This window comes from Chionomys nivalis, chromosome 20 (genome assembly GCF_950005125.1).
Source record: "Chionomys nivalis chromosome 20, mChiNiv1.1, whole genome shotgun sequence".
Lineage (NCBI taxonomy): Eukaryota > Metazoa > Chordata > Mammalia > Rodentia > Cricetidae > Chionomys > Chionomys nivalis.
The window spans coordinates 48,028,696-48,048,481 of NC_080105.1; the positions used below are offsets into that span (position 1 = coordinate 48,028,696).

General features: G+C 45.8%; 1 protein-coding gene across 1 annotated transcript in view; it reads left to right on the forward strand.

The window, feature by feature from the left end:
* The window catches only part of Ido2 (indoleamine 2,3-dioxygenase 2), a 37,523-nt gene extending 33,423 nt beyond the window's left edge, over positions 1-4,100 (forward strand). The window contains exon 10 of the mRNA XM_057752970.1: positions 690-4,100. Coding sequence (XP_057608953.1) covers positions 690-1,039 — 350 coding nt within the window. The 3' untranslated portion in view covers positions 1,040-4,100. The remainder of the gene's footprint in view (positions 1-689) is intronic.
* Positions 4,101-19,786: the final 15,686 nt, after the last annotated feature.

Genomic DNA, 19,786 nt, shown 5'->3' on the forward strand with positions numbered 1-19,786 from the left:
CCAAATCGAAACTCTCTTGTCTCATCTGCACTGCTTTCTGGAAGAGCCAGAGCTGTTCCTGGACTTCAGCATTTGACGTTAGTTACTGACTCTCTATTAACAAAAAATCACAACAGCAGCAAAAACCAACAACCAAAACAAGCAAACAAAACCTCACATTAGTTAAGGGCGCAATGAGTTTTCTAGTAAACACTTGAGTTTTTAGTATTTTGGCTTCTCTGGGTTTTTACTGAGATTCCTGTTTCCCAATGTCTTCTCTATGTCCTTGGTAACTGGTTCCACCCATGCAACCCTTCACCACAAGAAGCATCTAGCAAACAGAATTCACCAGGGTGTTCCTGCAGTCAGTGTAAGGGTTTGTGTGCATGCGTGTAGACGTGCCTCATGACCCTTAGCAGGAAATGTCATGTCATTCATGTTTGGTTTAGGATACGTACACCCTAGCTCGTAGATTCCTGTCCAACTTTATTATCTGAGAGATGCTTGCTTCTTTTTCTTGTCTGCATCTCTTATCAACATCCAGAAATGTACATTTGAGTATTTGGAAGCTATAACAAAAGACCGACTAGGCTGAACGAGAACCCTATCCAACCCTTCTGGTACCAGTGTGTCTGGATCTGGAACAGCAGGCAAAGGCTCCTGAATAGCTGGCCTTGTGTTAAGATTTTACTCCGGGCTGTTTCTTTCAGTAGACTTTCTGCACAGAATGAGAGACTACATGCCACCTTCCCATAAGGCCTTCCTGGAGGACCTGCATTCAGCTCCTTCACTGAGGGACTATATACTGACCTCTGGCGCTGGGTGCTGCCTGACGGCCTACAACCAGTGTGTGGAGGCGCTGGCACAGCTGCGCAGTTACCACATCAATGTGGTGGCACGTTACATCATCTCCGCTGCTTCCAGGGCCAGGAGCAAGATGCTGAGCCATCCCTCGCCCCATGCCTTGGAGGACAGGGGCACTGGGGGAACTGCAGTGCTGAGCTTCCTGAAGAGCGTCAGGGAGAAGACTGTGGAGGCCATCCTGCACCCTAATGCTTAACAGTTCACACCTGCATCCTTGTGCTTAGCAGTTCACACCCCACATTCTTGTTTTTAGCAGTTCACACCCTGTATCCTTGTACTTAGCAGTTCACACCCCACACCCTTGTGCTTAGCAGTTCACATCCCACATCCTTGTGCTTATGCCTCATGGGTGTCTGAGCCAGGACCAGAGCTCTGCCTGAACCCAAGCATACTTTTGCTCCAAAGAACCCCATGTTCTTTGTTCATAAACTGTGGCTCCCACTTCCACCCCACCCTCAGCCACTTTGCTTGCTAGAAACCTTTCTGTCCTGCCCAATCCCCCTGCCTCACAGCCGAGAGCTGAAGCCATGGAGACATGGCTTCAGTGGGCAAGTCAGAGATACCCAAGCTCAAGTTTAAAAGAATCAAATTGCCTTTGGGCTTCTCACCTCATCTTTTTCTCCTCTCAATCTCTTTCCCCTTCCCTCTCTCTCCTCTCCTCTCACCCTCCCCACTTTGTCCTTTTCTTGTCTTCCCGTGTTTTCTCCTTTTTCCTCTTCTTCCCTCTGTCCCCATCCCTCCTCCCCTTCTCTCCCTTTATCTTTGACACAGGATCAAACTATATTCTCCAGCCCAGCTTCCAGTAGAACCTGTGATCCCCTACCTCAACCTTCTGAGGTCATACATGTGTACTAACTGCCATGAACTCTCTCTTCATTTCTTTATCCTGCTGGAGATTACACCTAAGGTTTCGTACACACCAGGCGATTGTTCCACCACTGAGCTCCAGTCCCAGCTCTCTGTGTTTCTCATTTTGAAAGAAAGTCTTATGAGTTTCTTGGGCTGGTATTGAGCTTTTAAGCTCATGCTAGACTTAGTGTTTGAGTATCTGGAATGAGCCAGTGAGCCACGCCACTGCTGATAACAATGATGATAATGATGGTTGCCTCCCCCTCTTCCTCTTTGTTTATTTTGGTTTTTATTTTGAAACAGGTTCTTAGCATGTTTTAGCTCAAGGCAATCCTCCAATCCCAGTCTCCCCTGCACTGGGATTGTAAGCATGGTCCACCACAGCTGGCTATAGAGTCTCTTAATTCTCTAAGTCCCTACCATGCTGCTGTACAGAGCCTTGGTTGGGGGACTGTCTGTGAACAGGGACAGCCTTCTCCTTCCTACCCATACTGAATTCAACACTGAGGGTTAGATGCTCCAGTGGGGACATGTGGGTGAGGGTGCTGGGCATACAAACCTAAATGTCACCAGCATGGGGACTCTCTGCGACTGAACTGGAACTGATGTGTCTTCCCCACATGGTGGAGTCATCGCAAATTCTATTTTAATTCTCTGCTCTATTTTTAGGGCAATGTTTTTCTTTTTCCTAGTGACACTGGAATTTGTATTTGAAAAATGCTTTAATTGACCCTTTGAAACTAAGTGAGCCAAATAGGAATAAATAGAAAGTCCACATGTTTCAGATATAAATAAATGTAGCTGTTATTTTTGAAGTTTCTAGCTCTAGGTCTTACTCTACCTGACAGCAGAAAACTCAGATTTCACCAGTTTAAAGCCAGTTTCATTAACTGGGGCTCCCCACGTTTCAAATGCATATGTGCACACACACCTGCACCAGACTTTCCTTCCATTGTCCCGTGTAGGAGGGGAGCATCAGTGAGGACCATTTGATCATTGCCCACCCTCTTCCAAATGTCTGGCCCCTGTGCGGATCCAGATCAGGTGGACTTAGCATCCCTGTTCATCATATCTAAAAAGCCTTTCAGGCCTCATGGTTCTGTTGTTCCATAGTCCCTGCTACCATAAAGACACATGAGATTGGCTTAGGATTTCTACTTTTCAGTATCTGGGGGAGAGCGAGAAGGCTAGCTCCAAAAGAGAGCTCAAGTCAGGTCCTAACCCAAGGCATTGTGGCTCTTCCTGTCTCATATCCCCTGGGCTCCATCCAGCAAAGAACGGGAGGTATACCTGACCATGATAAGGGCTTCTCAGAGCCCCAGGGTCATGCTCCTCTGTCACCGCTCTTGCTGCTCCTCTTCCTGGTGTAGGGCTTAGCAGCGCCCTCATCTCCTGTTCTCTCCAGATCCTCAGCCTAAGCTTATAATGACTCAAAAAATCCTTCTCCACCTGACATCTTTGTCTCCTGGTGAAGTCTCTTTAGCAGCTCCACGCAAGGACACAGGTGTACTTATTTATCTCAAATGTTTCTCTGGGATGAACCATGTGTGTTATGGGTCCAGTATCTAAGAGGGAGACTAGTTACCTCCATGCCCCCACCCCTTGCTGTTCCCAAAGAGTGGGCCCTTCAAGGTAAGACCTAGCTTCCCATCCCGTGGTTCTCACTTTTGAAACAGTGTGGTTGGTTTTCAATCAGTCCCATAGAGAAACTGATCCTTGGTTTCTTACTCATTATGAAATGAAAATATCAAGTCTCAGGATGGATAGAAAATAAGGGATAGAGTCCGGGGCAAAGTGTGTTGTGAAGTGGGGGGCTCAGGTGCATTTCTCAGGGGTGTTGCATTTGTTACCAGTGCAGGAGACGGGAAGACACTGGTTTCTCACAAGGTTGTGTCCATACATGGTTGGAGTGAGTTCTGGTTATTTTTAAGAAGAGTACTAAAGACGCAGACGATTTTAACATCCAGACAGCGAAACCATTAAAGCCATGAAGCTAGGCAGCAGGAAGGTGCTTAGAGCTCCAGTCTGCCTTTACTCTGAGCTAGCTCTGAGCTGTCCTTCAAGAGGGACACGGCCCTCTCAGCTGTCAAGGTGCGAAGTTAAGGCAGCAAGTCCCAAACTGAGTCTTCTCTGGCTCATTTGGAAACTGCCATTCACTGTTTCCAAATAAGTGTTAAAGTAAAGCCCCTCTGGGAAGAAAAAAAGGGGAAGGAGAAGAAAGAAAAGAACCAATGCTAACTCCAGCTGTGCATGGACACAACCTTCTAAGGAACGGCATCTTCCTGTCTCCTGCATTGGTGACAGGGGCAACAGCCTAAGAGGGTCTTGTGCACACAGTTCTGACCTTGGGGACCTAGCCCTGTCTCTATGGATGAGGGTTCATCCTCCATCAGTGTCCTCAAAACCCAGAAGAGGAAAGAAGGGAGAGAGGGAAAGTGGGGGAAAGGAAGACAGAAAAGAAGGGGGTTGGGATTTTGATATTATATTTCAGATCTGATTGAAGTTTGGGATCGGGGAGAAAACGCTCTGTACCTGCCAGTCAGTCATTGCTTCCAGAATGAGGAACCCATCCGGAACGCAGTCCTGCCTATTCCCGTGGACAGATGTTGTATTTGCTGTGCTAATGGAGGAGACGCTTGTCTTCCTTCGCTCATTTAACAGTAAACTTAATAAAGAAGTCGGATTTTACTACTTTCTGAGACGCAATCGCTAGTTAGTCGCTGCAATTTAGCATCTGCTGCTGCGAACATTAAAAACTGATTTCTTGAGTGTACGCATCATCAAAAAATAAATGAGATTTTTTTTTTTGTGTGTGTGTGAAGCCATTTGCTTTATAAACTCGCCAATCTCTGAGGCCGCGTTCCTCTGTGCAGAGCTGGCCTACCAACCCCATTGCACATTTACCTTTAATCGTTCAGACGGGTTTGTTCCCTCTGCGCACAGGTACCTGGGGGCCGATTTACTGTGCTCTGAAGGAAGCATGCGCATGAGTCTGTATCACCTCAATTGCCCCCTGGGCTGCAACCTTCTCACTGGGCTATATTGCTTTGTAGCTGTGAAGTGTGTGCAGAATTTATACGCCAGCATCCCTTTGAACTATGACCCCTAGCCAACACTAGAGATGGGATGGCTGTTGGGTGGTTGTGCCAGGAGTCTTGGGTCAGAACTAATAACATTTTAGAGCCAATGGGGCACAAAGATTTTCTAATCAGTATATTCTAAAATAATTTATTAACTCTGCAATACCTGCTATTTTGTCATCTATTGACATTATTTCTAATACACAAATACTTTTATCTTAACCTCATCTGTCAATTAACATAGACAGTTATAATTAATGGTGTGACTAATCAAACATGCAAATAAAATACAGTTGTACATGCTTGCTGTCATTTTAGTTATTCAGACATATAGGAAGAACTTAGAAAATGCAACCACAGCATCCAAAACGTGAAGGATGAAATCCACTGTGTCTCAGGGCAGCTGGCAGGGAAGCCACTCCCAGAGTGAAAGGCTGGCCACGCTGGGACACCATGTACAGAGGTGGCAAGCTTTAGTCACCTCTCTCAGAGAACAATGCACGGTCCACTGTTCAGAAACACGGGTCACTGCTGGTAACACAAACACTCATGTGGGAAAGGTGACAAGGACTACACAGGTGGATAATGTATGCCCAATCCACTGGTCACTTTTAGCCCTCAATTTGGGACCATAGACTCTTTCTTTAATCCTTTGCTGCAAAAACCTAGGACATTAGAACGCTGACTAAGTGAAACCGCTGTTGCTTGACCCACAACAGATTCGACAAACTGGCTTTAGACACCCTCATCATCTGAAGAGCTCAAGCTACCCCACATCCACCAGCTTCTAGACTGTGCTCTAGAGAGTGAAAGATCGGAATTCTTAAAAGAATGGTTTCAACACAGCTCCTGGAGTTTATAGTCTGCTTCCTGGGTTTGTTCCTGGCTGTGCAATTGGTATTGACCCAGTGAGTGTGGCAGGAGACACTTTTCAAGAGTGAGGATGGAGCTTAGCCAATGATGGGAGATGCCCACGTGGTCAGTGAGCAGCCCCTGCATGCATGCCACCTAACAGAGCTGTGTGGAGAAGGATGCTGAGCCGGAGAACAATGGCGACTCTGTCTCCTGCTTACACAAAGCCCCAGGAAGTCTGAGAAATGTAATTCTGTGCAGAGGACCTGCATAGGCCAGCGAGGGCTCTGCTATCGAACCACATGGCCTTGCCCAGAGAATGTCTTTCATCTTATTCCCTTTTTTAGCACCTTTCTTGACATTTTGAATTGATGAAATTCAAGAAATCAGAGAGAGAGCGAGAGAGAACGAGAGAGAACGAGAGAGAGAGAGAGAGAGAGAGAGAGAGAGAGAGAGGGCTCATTAGGCAAGAGCACTTACTCTACAAGCATAAGGACCTGGGTTCAAGTCTCAAGCACTCATAAAGATCCTGAGCATGGCTCTGTGTGTGTGTTTGTGTGTGTGCGTGTGTGTGTGTGATCACAGAACAGCAGGGTGGAGATGTGAGGATCCCCAGAGCTTACTGGCCAGTGATACTCTGTCTCGACACCCATGGTCCTCCCACATCATTTTCATGGGCACATGCAGTCATTCATACACATTGCCCTCTCTCACATAAGCCTGCACAAAGACAAACTCAGAACCTCAGGCATGCTAAGCAGGAGCTCTATGACGGAACCTAGCTCCCAGTGTTTAGTCTGAGAATCTTAAATTGAATGTGGACATTTGGATCACGTGGAAAGTAATTGGACTTACTGGGTAATGTGTTACAGTGATTTGTAACTGTGAAGCGAGTGTAGAGCCAACATCCCTTCCCACTATGACCCCAAGCCTAAACAACAGAGATGGGAATGGCTGTTGAGTGTTTAGTTTTTGCTTGCAGCTCTGGCTACATACCACAAGAGGGCAGTAGCAACCTGCAAATCTTTAAGGCAGGCTCAAGGGCGCTGGATTCTGTGTTTGTTACAGGCAAAATTTCATATTTTTAGAAGTCTTTCCTTCCCTCCGCAGGAGCACTGGGAAGACCTTGAGAAGTTATTTCACCCCAGGTGCTGCCTTCAGCCAGAACCGCATTAAATCAACACAGATGGCTCTCTGTGGGCCCCAAAGCAAATGGTAGTCTATTTGTAAAAGCTAAACTTAATAATTATAATGGCATACAATAGATATGATAAAGGAACACAATGATAGATTTATTTTAACTGGAAAAGAGTTCTCCCCGTCTCCACAATAAGTGCTATCTGAGTGTCCAAGACGCTTTAATGAAGGCAAATTAGGAAGAGATTAGTGACAAGACCAGTCATTGGGGAAAAGATTGTTGTTGCACAGGAAAAATCACATGGTTGCCTGGCTTAGAGAGAAATTGGGTGGGGTTTTATCGAAGAAGAAGAAGAAGAAGAGGAGGAGGAGGAGGAGGAGGAGGAGGAGGAGGAGGAGGAGGAGGAGGAGAAGAAGAAGAAGAAGAAGAAGAAGAAGAAGAAGAAGAAGAAGAAGAAGAAGAAGAAGAAGAAGAAGAAGAAGAAGAAGAAAAAGACAGTAGAGTAGCATGGACATGAGGTCTCTTTCTCCTTGTTCTCCCCTCACCCCCACTGTGTGTAACTCAATGGGACATGTGACCCACACGGATCCCCTACTATGTAAAGGCCGGTGTGTGCCAAGCCTAAACATGTTTCTCTTAAACATGTCCTGAGCCCAACTCTAGCTCTAGATGTCTTGGTCTCTCAGTGCCTTGGACCCATCTAGAGCAGGAGTTTTCCCTGACACTCTTTTATTTTTAGGGAAGTGTTTGACACTGATGGCTGCCCTGGCTACCACGGAAGGCTGTTCCACCCTACATCAAATTCCAGATCATATAAATTACGTGTGTGCATGTGCGTGTGTGTGTGTGTGTGTGGAGTGCGTGCATGTAGGGGTTCATGGAGGTCAGAGGAACACCTCAGGCACCCCTCCTGAGGCTCATCCGCCTTCTTCCTTTAGGAAGGATCTCACCTGGGAGCTCACTAATTAGACTAGACTGGCTGGGCAGTGATTTCCATTGTCTTGCCTCTCCAACACCAGGATAACCAGTGTTTGCAGCCATGCCCAGCTGTTTGTTTTTCACATGTGTTTTGTGGTATGTGTGTGTGGTATATGGACACGTTCATGTAAGTGTGTGCACACTCACGTGTGTGTGTGTGTAGACTAGGTGATCACAGAGTATTTTCCTCAGTCACTACTCTCCTTAATTTTTGAGACAGGGTCTCTCATCAAACATGGTTCTGCTTGGCTGACCAGCCAATGAACTCCAGGGCCACACGTCTATACTCTTGCCTTCTACCCTTTCCCCCTATCTTGTGTTGGTTGATAGCTAGGTGTATAATTACACATGGCTTTTCATGTGGATGTCAGAATCTGAACCCAGGTTCAGATACATTCTGGACCGAGCCATCTCTCTATCCCAAATTCTCTACTTTTAAAATCTAGCTCAAATCGTCTGTTTTGGAGAAGTATGTATGATCTGGAAGAACTGTGGCTACCGGGGTGTGGCTCAGTCATGGAGCCTTTACTCTGTGAGTATGCCCTGCTCCAGTCTTAGCACTGGTAAAACGCACAACAAAAGAACAACAATAACACTTTTGGAACCACAGAGCCTGACAGCCAGAATTAGGGTTCCAGAGATAGTAACCCAAGGTCACTGGTGCAGGAGCTGCTTTTCTGGGTGAAGACATACAACATCTTAGGCCCATCAGGACTGCTGAGACCTAACATCTCACTTCTGACCTCCTGGTCTTAGTGCTTCCGGTCTCTCAGGCTGGTGGCTTCTCTTCTGTGGAACAGCATCTGTTTCTGTAGAATGCAAACAATCCCAAGAATAGCAGCCTGCTCCTCTCTCTTATTCGGAATTACCCAGGGATGTCATTAACTACCCATGGTGTCATTAACCCAGTTTAGGAGGATTCTTCTGCCTCCTGGGTTTGCATTTTGATAGCCTTGAAAACTAAGGGTAGTTTTACACCCCACTAATGGAATTCCAAGGTAGTGCTTGACCTCACGAAGTCCATCTCCTCTCTCTGGCTGGCCAGTGCACGCTGGGGGGTGTGAGCCAGCCTTCAACCCGCAGCTGTTCTGAGGCGGAACCCAGTCCTTCAGAATGGCTGCTATCAAAATGGAAGGAAGGAAGAAAGGAAGGGAGGGAGGGAGGGAGGGAGGGAGGGAGGGAGGGAGGGAAGGAGGAAGGAAGGAAGATAGGAAGGAGACAGCACTTTCAGTTTCAAGATAAAAGGCAATGCTATTGGTCAGTGAAGAACATTGTAAAAATTCAAGAAATTGAAGAAAGAGGCAAAAGATACAGGGAATGATGGTTTTCTCAAAATGGCAATGTCTAAAGCAGTGATTCTCAACCTGTGGGTTACAACTCCTTTGTAGGGGGTCAAACCACCCTTTCACAGGGCTCACCTAAGACCACCCTGCATATCAGATTCATAATAGGAGCAAAATTAAAGTTGTAAAGTAGCAATGAAAATAATGTTATGCTTGGGGTCACCACAGCATGGGGAGCTGTATTAAAGAGTCGCAGCGTTAGGAAGATTGAGGACCACGGATCTAAAGTCAATGCTGACGCTATTGACGAGAGTTTTTTTTTTTTTTCTGGTACCTCGAAGCAAATTGATTCAGTGCATCCAACAAGCAATATTTTCCAAATATCAAAAGTTAATGAGAAAAGACAGACTTGGAGATGTTTCGTAAAACTCAGGGTTCTCCTGAAAAATGAGTAGAATTTATACAGTGGAATGAATATCCACGTTGTCTCTCTGCCTATGGGGTCACTCTGCCATAACTCAACCAAACCTTGTTTTCTTCATCTGTGAGGTGACCATTCCAACTAAGCCCAACCTTAACCCCTGGTATTTGCTGGCTCACAGAGGAGTGTGCCCTGGGGCATTCAGAGGTAAGCATCAACATGGAGTCATTGTAAGTCTGGCCAGTCCTTGGCCATGAGGGCTAATCTTGGCCTCATTATGTTTAAACAAACACAACAGCGTGACAATAGAATAAGGAAGGTCAGAGAGATCATACTATAACAAGGACAGTTATCACAGAACACCCCCCCCAAAAGCCTAAAACTCACATCGCCCAAACAGGGGGTCCTGCCAAGCCACTGCTGAGCTGCCTTCCCTCTGTCCCAGAGGATCTGGGACAGTTGTGTGAGGTCACACTATTGTAATGCTGCCCAGTTCAGGACCGTAGTATGGGGTGAGCCCAGCGCCCCCTCTGCTCCATCCCATCTTTTTCTGATGAACTTGCACAGACACCTGGACATAGCCCCACCCTAAACCCCACCCCTGCCCACGCGTCTCACAGCTACCCTTTCTGCCCCTATTGGCCTCACCCCCGGCCACCTGTTTATTTGTGCGTCCTTCTTAGCTGTGAGTCCCGTGATGTCGCTGCAGACGGCAGGGGCCATTTCCTGTTTGTAGCGTGAGCAGGCAGAGAGGTGCTTGGAGATTGGGGCGCCCTGACTGACAGTCCGGTCAGGACTGAATACAACCCAGACTTCTGACATAAGTAGGGGGTGGCAAGAACCACCGAAAAATAAAAACAAAAACAAGAATCCGCTTATTTACAGTAACCCCCAAAGTCTGTAGCAAATCCCCAGGGACAAAGGACTTCCTGGGTCTATCCTCCAACCCGGTTTTCTACCTGGAACATCTTATTCAAATCTCTATCAATCGCGCTCTGAGGACTGAATCCTGAGGCTAAGAGAGCATCCTGGCCAGCCGAGGAGAGAAGGGCTCGGCCAGAAAAGCAGGTAGGCAGAGCTGAGGCGATGTTTTCACACACACTACCTCCATTGCAAACCTATCAGGCAAACACCACTGTTATCTCAGTTTAGCTCAAATAAAGCTCAGAGGAGATAGACGACCCGCCTGTGCTTAGCAGCACAGAGGCAGGAACCTAGATTAACCCAGATTGTTCAGTCTGATGCAATGTTCTCTGCTGTTCCATAAGCAATGTGCCCTGCTTACTCCATCCGGACACAATTGGCAAAGGATGGGGAGAGAGAGGAAGTGTATAATGAGCCAGCAAAAGCTGGTTCCCCATCAGTGGAGGGCTACAGCCCTTCAGCACTGGCTTCTTGGAACTTTCACTCCTGTCCCACTGTTCTATCTCTGAGCCTCCGTGCGAAACCCAGGAAGCCAACACAGGTCTTAATTGGTTACTACAACAACGGCTTGGGCTGGAGATTTCCTCGGATGAATCACCCTCAGGTGGCCAGTGAGTCAGGCTACTTCACTGTAATCTCTAATTCAGTGTTCAGTCATAAAGAGTTCCCTTTACTTCAGAAGTCTTTAATTTAAAAGTCATGGCACTAGAAGCAGGCATTTCAGAGGTTCCCTCGCAGTGGGAGAGAAGCCTGAGGAATGAAAGCCAGCCTCTGCCTCCTTCTCAACAGAACTCACAAGTGTCACGCCAATGTTCCAGCCCAACAGTGAGGTCACCTCTGGGGCTCCTCTAAGGTGGAAAAGGAGGAACTGCGAAGGACATTTGTAACCGGCCCTCTGGGCTCATGAACCCAGAGGCGGGCTCACTAGGGAACCTTCTTGTTATCACGACAGAGAAGTGGAATTTTTAAAGATAATACTTTCGTTCTTTATTTACGTATATGTGTCTGCATGAGTGGACAGCAAGTGTGGGTAGGTGCCTGTGGAGACTGGAAGGTCAAGTTGAATGCCCTGGAGGAGAAGTTCCAGTTGATCATGAGCTCAGGATGCAGGTGTTGGGGACCAAACTCAGACCTTCTGGAAGAGCAGCAAGTGTTCTTAGCCCACTGAGCCATCTCTCCATCCTCAGAGAAGCTGAGCTCGAAGGCTTTGCCTCAGCTTTCAGAAGGATCTCTGTGCTTGAGGAAGCAGATAGGAATTTGGTTTGTGGCTTCTTTAGGGCCTACCTCTAAGGACCTAATATAGTCAGATACCACTGAGCTGCACACCTGGATTATCCCTCTGTCCAAGGAGGAAGGACGGACTTACTGATTACTCAGGATGTCAAGGAGTAGATCATAAACTGAAAGTGTGTACAAGACTGGGAAGAGATGCCTAAGACTAAGTAGCTGACCCAATGCCAGCATCTAACCTTTCCTATGCACTAACACAGGCTAGATACAGGCTGACCACAGACAAACTTCGAATCCCCAGTGCATTCGTCTCAAGTAATCTTTGGAGCAGGGACAAATAAACACCATGCACATCCATATGCTGGTATTTACACACATGCGCATGTATATCTAGCACATAGCAATGTGTGTTAGACCATCTTCTCAAATGGGAAATGCGTTTACACTCTAATTTCCTGCAACTTAAAAGGTTTCAAAATCTCAGAAATAAAAATAAATTTGAAAAGTTTCAAAATGCCGTTCACTGTGATACAGGCCAGATTTCTGGCCTGTTTGTGACCTTTTCCCTCTTGGTTTTAAGGGGAGCCACCAGTCCTTCCGTCGCCAAGAGTCCACACTTGACTTTGTGCAAGGTAACACAACTTATTTATCAAATAATACCACTATAGTATTAATAGAGTTTTATTTATTTTCTCAAGGTTTTATTATTTAGTTTTGTGTATAGAGATGTTTGTCCTGCACGCACGTCTGTGTGCCATGTACAGGTCTGGCGCTCAGTGTGCACCCGATCCCCTGAGATGAGTCACAGATGGTTGTGAGGCACCGTGTGGGTGCTGGGAACTGAACCTGGGTCCTCTGGAAGAGCAGCCAGTGCTCTTAACCATTGAGCCATCTCTCCAGTCCACGTCCATCCTCCAGAACAATCACTTTTCCAAGAGGGGTAGTGTGACAAACACACTCAGTGACTCATCACATCTACTTCCTGTTTCACCGGTGGCCAGTGGGTTGAAAAAGCAAGCCTGGCGTTCACCATCCTACCCCAAAGGAAGAGCACACTGGCTTATTTGGCGAACATGATTCTTGACACCTCAACAGCAGAAAATTGAATTCACACATCATCATAAAAGCTAAAGCTGTCACCAATTTGAAATTAGGAACTAATGGGTTTGTGTCTTATTTCTTGGGTCCTTTTGCCTTTCAACCTTCCTCCTCAGCTGTCACCCTCTCTTGGCCACCTTTTTAAATGTTTTAGATGTTATCTGCACTCGTGGCTTTACATAAATATATGCACGCATTTTAAACATGGATACACACATGCATTATTAGCACACACATGCATGCATTATAAGATATTTGTGAAATTCTGGGTATGAGCTCCTGGTCTGGGGTGTAGCTGGGAAAGATTCTCTCCCATTCCACGGACTAATAGTTTCTTTTGCCCTGTAGGCACACTGATTTCACATAGTCACATCTGCTGAGTGTTGGACTGCGCCTCTGGGGTTCTCTTTAAAGTTCTCACCTGCCCCAGTGTCTTGGACAGTGTATTCACCTCCAGCATCTCAGTGTCGTAGGGTTTTAAATTAAGATCTTTCATCCACTTTGAATTGATTTTTGTACAGTGTGAGAGATGTGGATCTATTTCATTCTTCTGCATGTGGGCTCTCAGTTTTGCCTGTACCATTGGTTGAACAGGCTGTCTTTGGCCCACTGCATGTTGGAGACACTTTTGCCGAAACGTCAGTGGCCACAGCTGTGTTGGTCTCTCTACTCCTCTGTCCCACGTCTTTGGTCTGCCTATTTTCATGGCAGTATATAACTATCTTTATTCCTGCACTGAGCTCTGGTCTTGGTACCTCCACCTATGTTCTTTCTCCAGAGTGCACCGATCTGAATGCTTGTCTTGCTTTCGTTTTAGCTGTATTTCTTGTAGAGAATGATAAATATCACTATGACATTTTTTAGTATGTGAATGCCAAGTGAACGCTCATGTCCTCTACTCCGTTACAAATAATGTTGGTAATGTTTCACTGTTTCCTTTCCTCCTTCCAATATTCCCCGTATGCTTTCAAGTCACAAATGTGTGCGGGTGAATATATATATATATGTGTGTGTGTGTGTACATATATATTCATTTACATATATAAACCAGGACTTTGAAAATGAAAGAAAACATGTAATATTTATATTTCTGAATTGGGGTTACCTCATGATATCCAGTTCTATCCAAATGGAAGGATTTTGTCTGTCTTTGCAGGTGAGTAAACTCACTTGTATAGTTACCATGATCTTTATCCATTTGTCTCTTGCTGGACATCTCTGATAACTTCACTGCCAGATGTTGTGAGTCACACAGCAAGATCCATGGATGTCCATGCATCTCTAGTGTGTTGACTCAGTCATTTGTGAATCTGCCAGGAGTGGTTTAGCTACGTCATAAGGTCACTAGAGCTTTGGGAGGTTTTGTTGTTATTGTTTTTGTTGGCTTGGTTTTTTTGAGATAAGGTTTCTCTTGTAGCCCTGGCTGTCCTGGAACTCCTTCTGTAGACCAGGCTGGCCTCAAACTCAGAGATCTGCCTGCCTCTGCCGCCTGAGTGCTGGATTAAAGGCGTGCATAGAACCCGTACACTAATTTTCACAGAGGCTTCAGCAATTTACACTCTCAGTAACAATGGGCACAACCACTTCACCCCTCACACTTTACCAGCATTTGTTGTCGTGTGAGGAAATGGTCCAGATGGGACTCCAACCTGGCCTTCTCGTCCTGGGCAATAGAACTTCTCACTCCCAGCAAGTGACCTCTCAGGGTAACCCTGAAGTGTGAAGACTTCAGGTGCCCAGTATGGTCCTCCAGAAATGCAGCCTTCCCATTTCACTCTTGACCCTCTGTGTTTCTGTGTGGATGTCCTTTCTGGATATCCAGTTGTTTCTTTGTGTGGGACCCACCCACAGTCCCTTTCTAACAGAATACTGAAGCGTGTGAGCTTGCCTCTAGTCCCCTCTGAAGAACCCCACTGCTTTGTGCCAACTCCTGGACACCATGTGCCTGGTTCTACCTTTGCTGCAGGGTGCCCACCTGCTATGACAGCATTTCAGAGTCAGTCTCAGGATGGCTTTTGTCTACTTTGTATATTTCAGGCATGGGGACAATCCAGTTCTTCTGAGTGTTCATGTGGCCCCATAACTTAGTCACATTTCCACAGAGTCCTCCATTGGAATCCGTACCACAGAAAGTATCAAGAGTTGGGCATGGGGATCTTCAGGGACTCAGGACATTTGGTGCCCCAGAGCTTCAGGATGATGAAGGTTTGGACTCACTTAGAAAAGGAGCAGGTCTGAGAATAAAGACAGGGAAACTTAGTCAAGAGAGTGACAGAGTAGAGAAGGGACACAGAGAGAAAAAGACTATTTAGAGGTTGCTTTCCAAGTTATCGTTCCCAAAACCAGCGCTGCCTTTGGACTCCCTGGTTACACAAGCCAGTAGGCACATCTTATTTACATATAAAGCCTAGGTGAACTGCTATCTGCATTTGTCCTGACTGTGTACCCACTTAACCACCCAATACGACCTCGGAGTTCTTCAGCCTTCTATGCTCATAGTCCCCTGGATTTTATATCTCCCCGAGGTAGGGTGTGTTTCCCATGCTGGTCACACCCTCCACTCTCTTCTTGCATGACTAATGAGCTTGAGAGTCTTGCTTCTGATTGGCCATCGAGGTCTTCCAGTCCAATACCTTGTTCTCTCTGCTCCACTCCCACTTATGCTCCAAGCTCGGGACAGTTCCTTGTAGGTGTGCAGCGAGACCGGACACCCAGGCAGCACACAGGTAGCTCTTGAGATTCTTCAGTGCAAGCTGGACCGCTTGGGTCTTTTACCTTCCTAATTCGCAGAACCTGGGGTGTGCTGGTTAAACCCAGGAGTGAAGAGTGGGTTTCACGTGGTGTGACAGCTCAGGGCCTTTGAAACCTATAGGTGTTCTTAAGGCATCCCTGTGCTTACGGTTTCTTCAGTTCCCGCTCTGCAAAGATTTGTAAGGAAATTGGTTCTCTGCTGTCCTTACTGTGTAGTGGGGCATGGTTCACGCTGCTTGACTCAACTCTCTTAGGCTATGAGGTCACCCTGGAGGAAGGGCACTATAGGATGACAAAGCCATTTAAGTAAACTTTAAAGGTTAAAATAAAAGTATGGTGAGGCATAGGAAGTTTATTTCCTAAATGAGACTGCTCTAAAAGAGATGAAATGCTCCCAGCTCTGTTCCCAGGAGTCTACCCACTTATATGACTCTCTGCCCCCAGAAACCAGCACAGCTGAACCACACAGCATGTGACTCTAGGAGATTGGCATCTGGGCTCAGCACAATGCCTCAGAGATGCCACAGTGCTGCTGATGTATCAATAGTTCGCTCTTCCAGACCGCTGACTAGTATTCTGTGAGACGGGGGAGGCGATTGGCTTTAATCATCCACCTGCTGTGGGCATGTCAATCATTCCCGCCTTGGGATGGTTACAGATGGAACTGCTAAAGAAGATTGCTGTGCAGAATTCTAGATGAACATGATTTCCAGTTCTCTGGGATAATGCCCAGGGGCACGGTGGGTGGGGAAGGCAAATGTGTTTGTTCTTTCAAGAAGCTGTAACCACTTTCCATAATGATTTTTACCACACAATTGACTCATCAGCTATATATATATAAAATATTATATAACTATACATCTTTTTTATGTATAGGTTAGCTTTGCAGCTATTCTGGCCAGCATTTGTTATTGAAAAAAATCAATTTTAACTATTGTGACATGTTTGCTCGGACAGTCCAATGTGGCTTGAGGCTACTAATGTTTGTGATGCTTAACACACTTTAGTGTGTTGGTTTTTCACCCACACATCCTCTCTGGTAAAAGTCTCTTCATATCTCATTGAACGGCCTTACTTTACTGTTGAGTTTAGAGAATTCATTGCATGTGGAACATGAATGTCTTCTTGTATTTGATACAAATTATTTTCAGCCTTTTGGCAGCTTGGCTCCTCATGTCATGGATTTTTCATAGAACAAAAGATTCTAATTTGGGGGGCAATCAGTTTATTGAAGTTGTTCTTTTATGAATTATGTTTTGGTTTCATGTATAAGAATATCCAGCTCTAGTTTTAAAATCTTGACATGTATTTTTAATAGATGATAATTTCTGAGAACGAATATTGCCTAGCACATGCATGCTCAGTGTGCCTCAGAGAGCAAGGTGGACCACCAGGGACTCCACCAGATTCACGGGGAAAAGCCACCAGGTTCTTGGCCTGCCGTCTTCAGCTGCTCAAACCTCACCCATTTCATCAGAAATATAGACCGGCATGTGAAGGGGGTGTTCCAGTTGCACCCAGAGTTCTATTAAATGCGAAGGCTTTACGAACTAGACTAGTGATCTTTCCTGACTAGATTATCCAGTCAAGGAGACTATGATAGCTCTTTGTACATAAAAATCACAAAACCTTCAAAAAGGATTATAATTTCTGCATTTCACATTTAAGTTGATCCATTTTGAGTTAATTTTGCATGAGGTATGAGGTTCAGATGGAAGCTTTTTCTTTTATGATCCCTCCCTCTGTGCCCCTGCTTATATCCTATAGTGGACTCCATGAGAGTGGACCTGCAGGCTCAAACATTTGATGCTTACACTAAGGAGTGGAGGCTTTTGGGAAGGATTGAGAGGTGTGGTCCTGCTGGAGGAGGTGTGTCACTGGGGATGGGATTTAAGGTTTCCAAAACCCATGACAGGCCTAGTCTCTCTCTCTCTCTCTCTCTCTCTCTCTCTCTCTCTCTCTCCCTCTCTCTCTCTCTCTTTCTCTCTCTCACCCTGCCCCCTGCCTCTGCCTGTTGATCAGAATCTAAAGTTCTCAGAACCGTCCTATCTGCTTCCTCCTATGATGATCATGGACTAACCTCTAAACTCTAAAACTTTAAGCAAGCCCCCAATTAAATGCTTTATTCGGTCATGGTGTCTCTTCATAGCAACAGAACAGTAACTAATACACAAGCTTGTACCAGGGACAAAGTTATTGCTGTGACAGCCCTGCCCATGCTGCTGTCTTGGGTAATACAGAAGACTTTAGGACTTTGGACTAGAAGAAGAGCTGAATTCTTACGCAAGGCTTAATGGACCATCCTAGTGGAAGCATGGAACCAGTATTTCTGCGGGTGATGTGGACTGTAAGGGCCCAGCTCAAGAGGTTTTAGAGGCAACAAATATTATCAGCTGGCTTAGAGGCCATTATTGGGATATTTTAACAAGGAATGGTTACCTTTTGCCCTTGTCCTCAAAATCTTCCTGAGGCTAAATTGGAGAGTTTTCAGTGAGTTGGCAGAAGAGATTTCAAGACAACCTAGTATTGATTGTGCCGTGTGGTTATTAGTGATCATTCTCATGCAGGGCAAGGAGAAACGCAAGAGGTGCGGTTTGAGGAGAAAAAGAACACCAGGAAATGCAATGTTGGAGCCAAGCCTTGTGCTCAGGGAGAGGAGAAGCTTAGAGAAAAGCCTGGTGCTGTGTAGAATAAAGAGAGTGGTAGCCTTAAGCCAAGATCCCACCCAGGAATCCCGCAACCTGTGGAAGATAAAGCTTGAGAGGTTTCCTAGGCTAAACACCAGTGGAAAGCTTATGCTAATGTCATTCAAGGAGGGGGGCATGTGGCGATATACAGGTTAATGGAGATGGGTTAAATTAATATGTAAGAGTTAGCAAATAAGAAGCTAGAGCTAATGGGCCAAACAGTGATTTAAATAATATGGTTTCTGTGTGGTTATTTCATGTCTGAACTGCCAAGCAGAAAAGGAACAAGTGGCCTCCTTACAACATATTTACAGTTAAGAGAGTGCCATGCATCTCAAAAAAGACTTGGACTTAGGACGTAAACAGTGTTGGGACTGTGAAAGCCTATAGGGGCTTTTGAGGTTGGTCTGAATGCAGTTTTTGTGTTCCGATATGGCTACAAGCCTATGGGAACCAGGAAAAGGAACACAGAGGTTTGAATACAAATGATCCCTATAGGCTAATATTTTTGAATGCTTAGGGTTTTATTTGTTTGTATGTTGTTTGGTTCTTCAAGATAGTTATAGATGTGTGTGTATCCCTGGTTGTCCTGGAACTACTCCATAGACCAGGCTGGCCTCAAACTCAGGCATACACCTGCTTCTGGCTCCCGCATGCTGAAAATAAAGGTGTGTGCCACCACTGCCTGGCTAGGACTTTCTTAATGTTTTATAAGAGTTGCCTTGGCGATGGCATTTCTTCCAACCAATAGAACAGTAGCCAAGACTCCTCCTGTCTCTCTTCCATCACAGCACCCCACTCTTCCAGCATCGTGTGTTAGGAGGACTCTCCTTCCTCCATTGCACTGTTTTCATAGTTTTGTGGAGATCAGTTGGTCCTCCTGGTATGAGGCTACTTCTGGGTTCTCTATTCTCTCACCCTCTTCCCATTGAGTTGATCTATGAAATGATCTCTGTTAAAAAAGAAAACACTTCGTTTGTGTGTGTGGTGTATGTACGGATGCTTGCTTTGATGTGTTTGAATACATATGTGTGTGTGTGTGTGTGTGTGTGTGTGCAGGCACATGGGCACACGTGTGTGCATGTGTGGAGGCCAGAGGACAACCCTGGGAGTCATCTTCAGGAACACATATTCCATCTGCTTTGAAACAAGATCTCTCACCAGCCTGGAGCTGACAAGTTAGATGAGGGTGGCTGGCCAATGAGCCCTAGAGATCTTTCTGACTCTTCTTACCTAGTGTGAGGATTACAGATGCATGCCAGCTCACCTGGTCTTTTTACACGAGCTATCTTCCCATTCTGTAGTATGCAATCTTGATCATGATAACTAAGTGATAACTGTAGAAATGAAGCCAAGTTATTCCTCTCACTTTAGTTTTGTGTGTGTGTGTGTGTGTGTGTGTGTGTGTATATAGAGGGAGGGAGGGAGGGAGGAAGAGAGAGAGAGAAAGAGAGAGAGAGAGAAAAGAGAGAAGAGAGAGAAGAGAGAAGAGAGAGAAGAGGAGAATAGTCTTACTGTGTAAGCTAGGTAGCTATGCTGTCTGGGTTAGCTTTAAGCCCATGATTCTCCAGCCTCAACCTCTCAAATGTTGGGTTTCTAAGTATGCATCTTCATGCTTGGTTTTCACTCTATACTTTTCTATAAAATTGTTT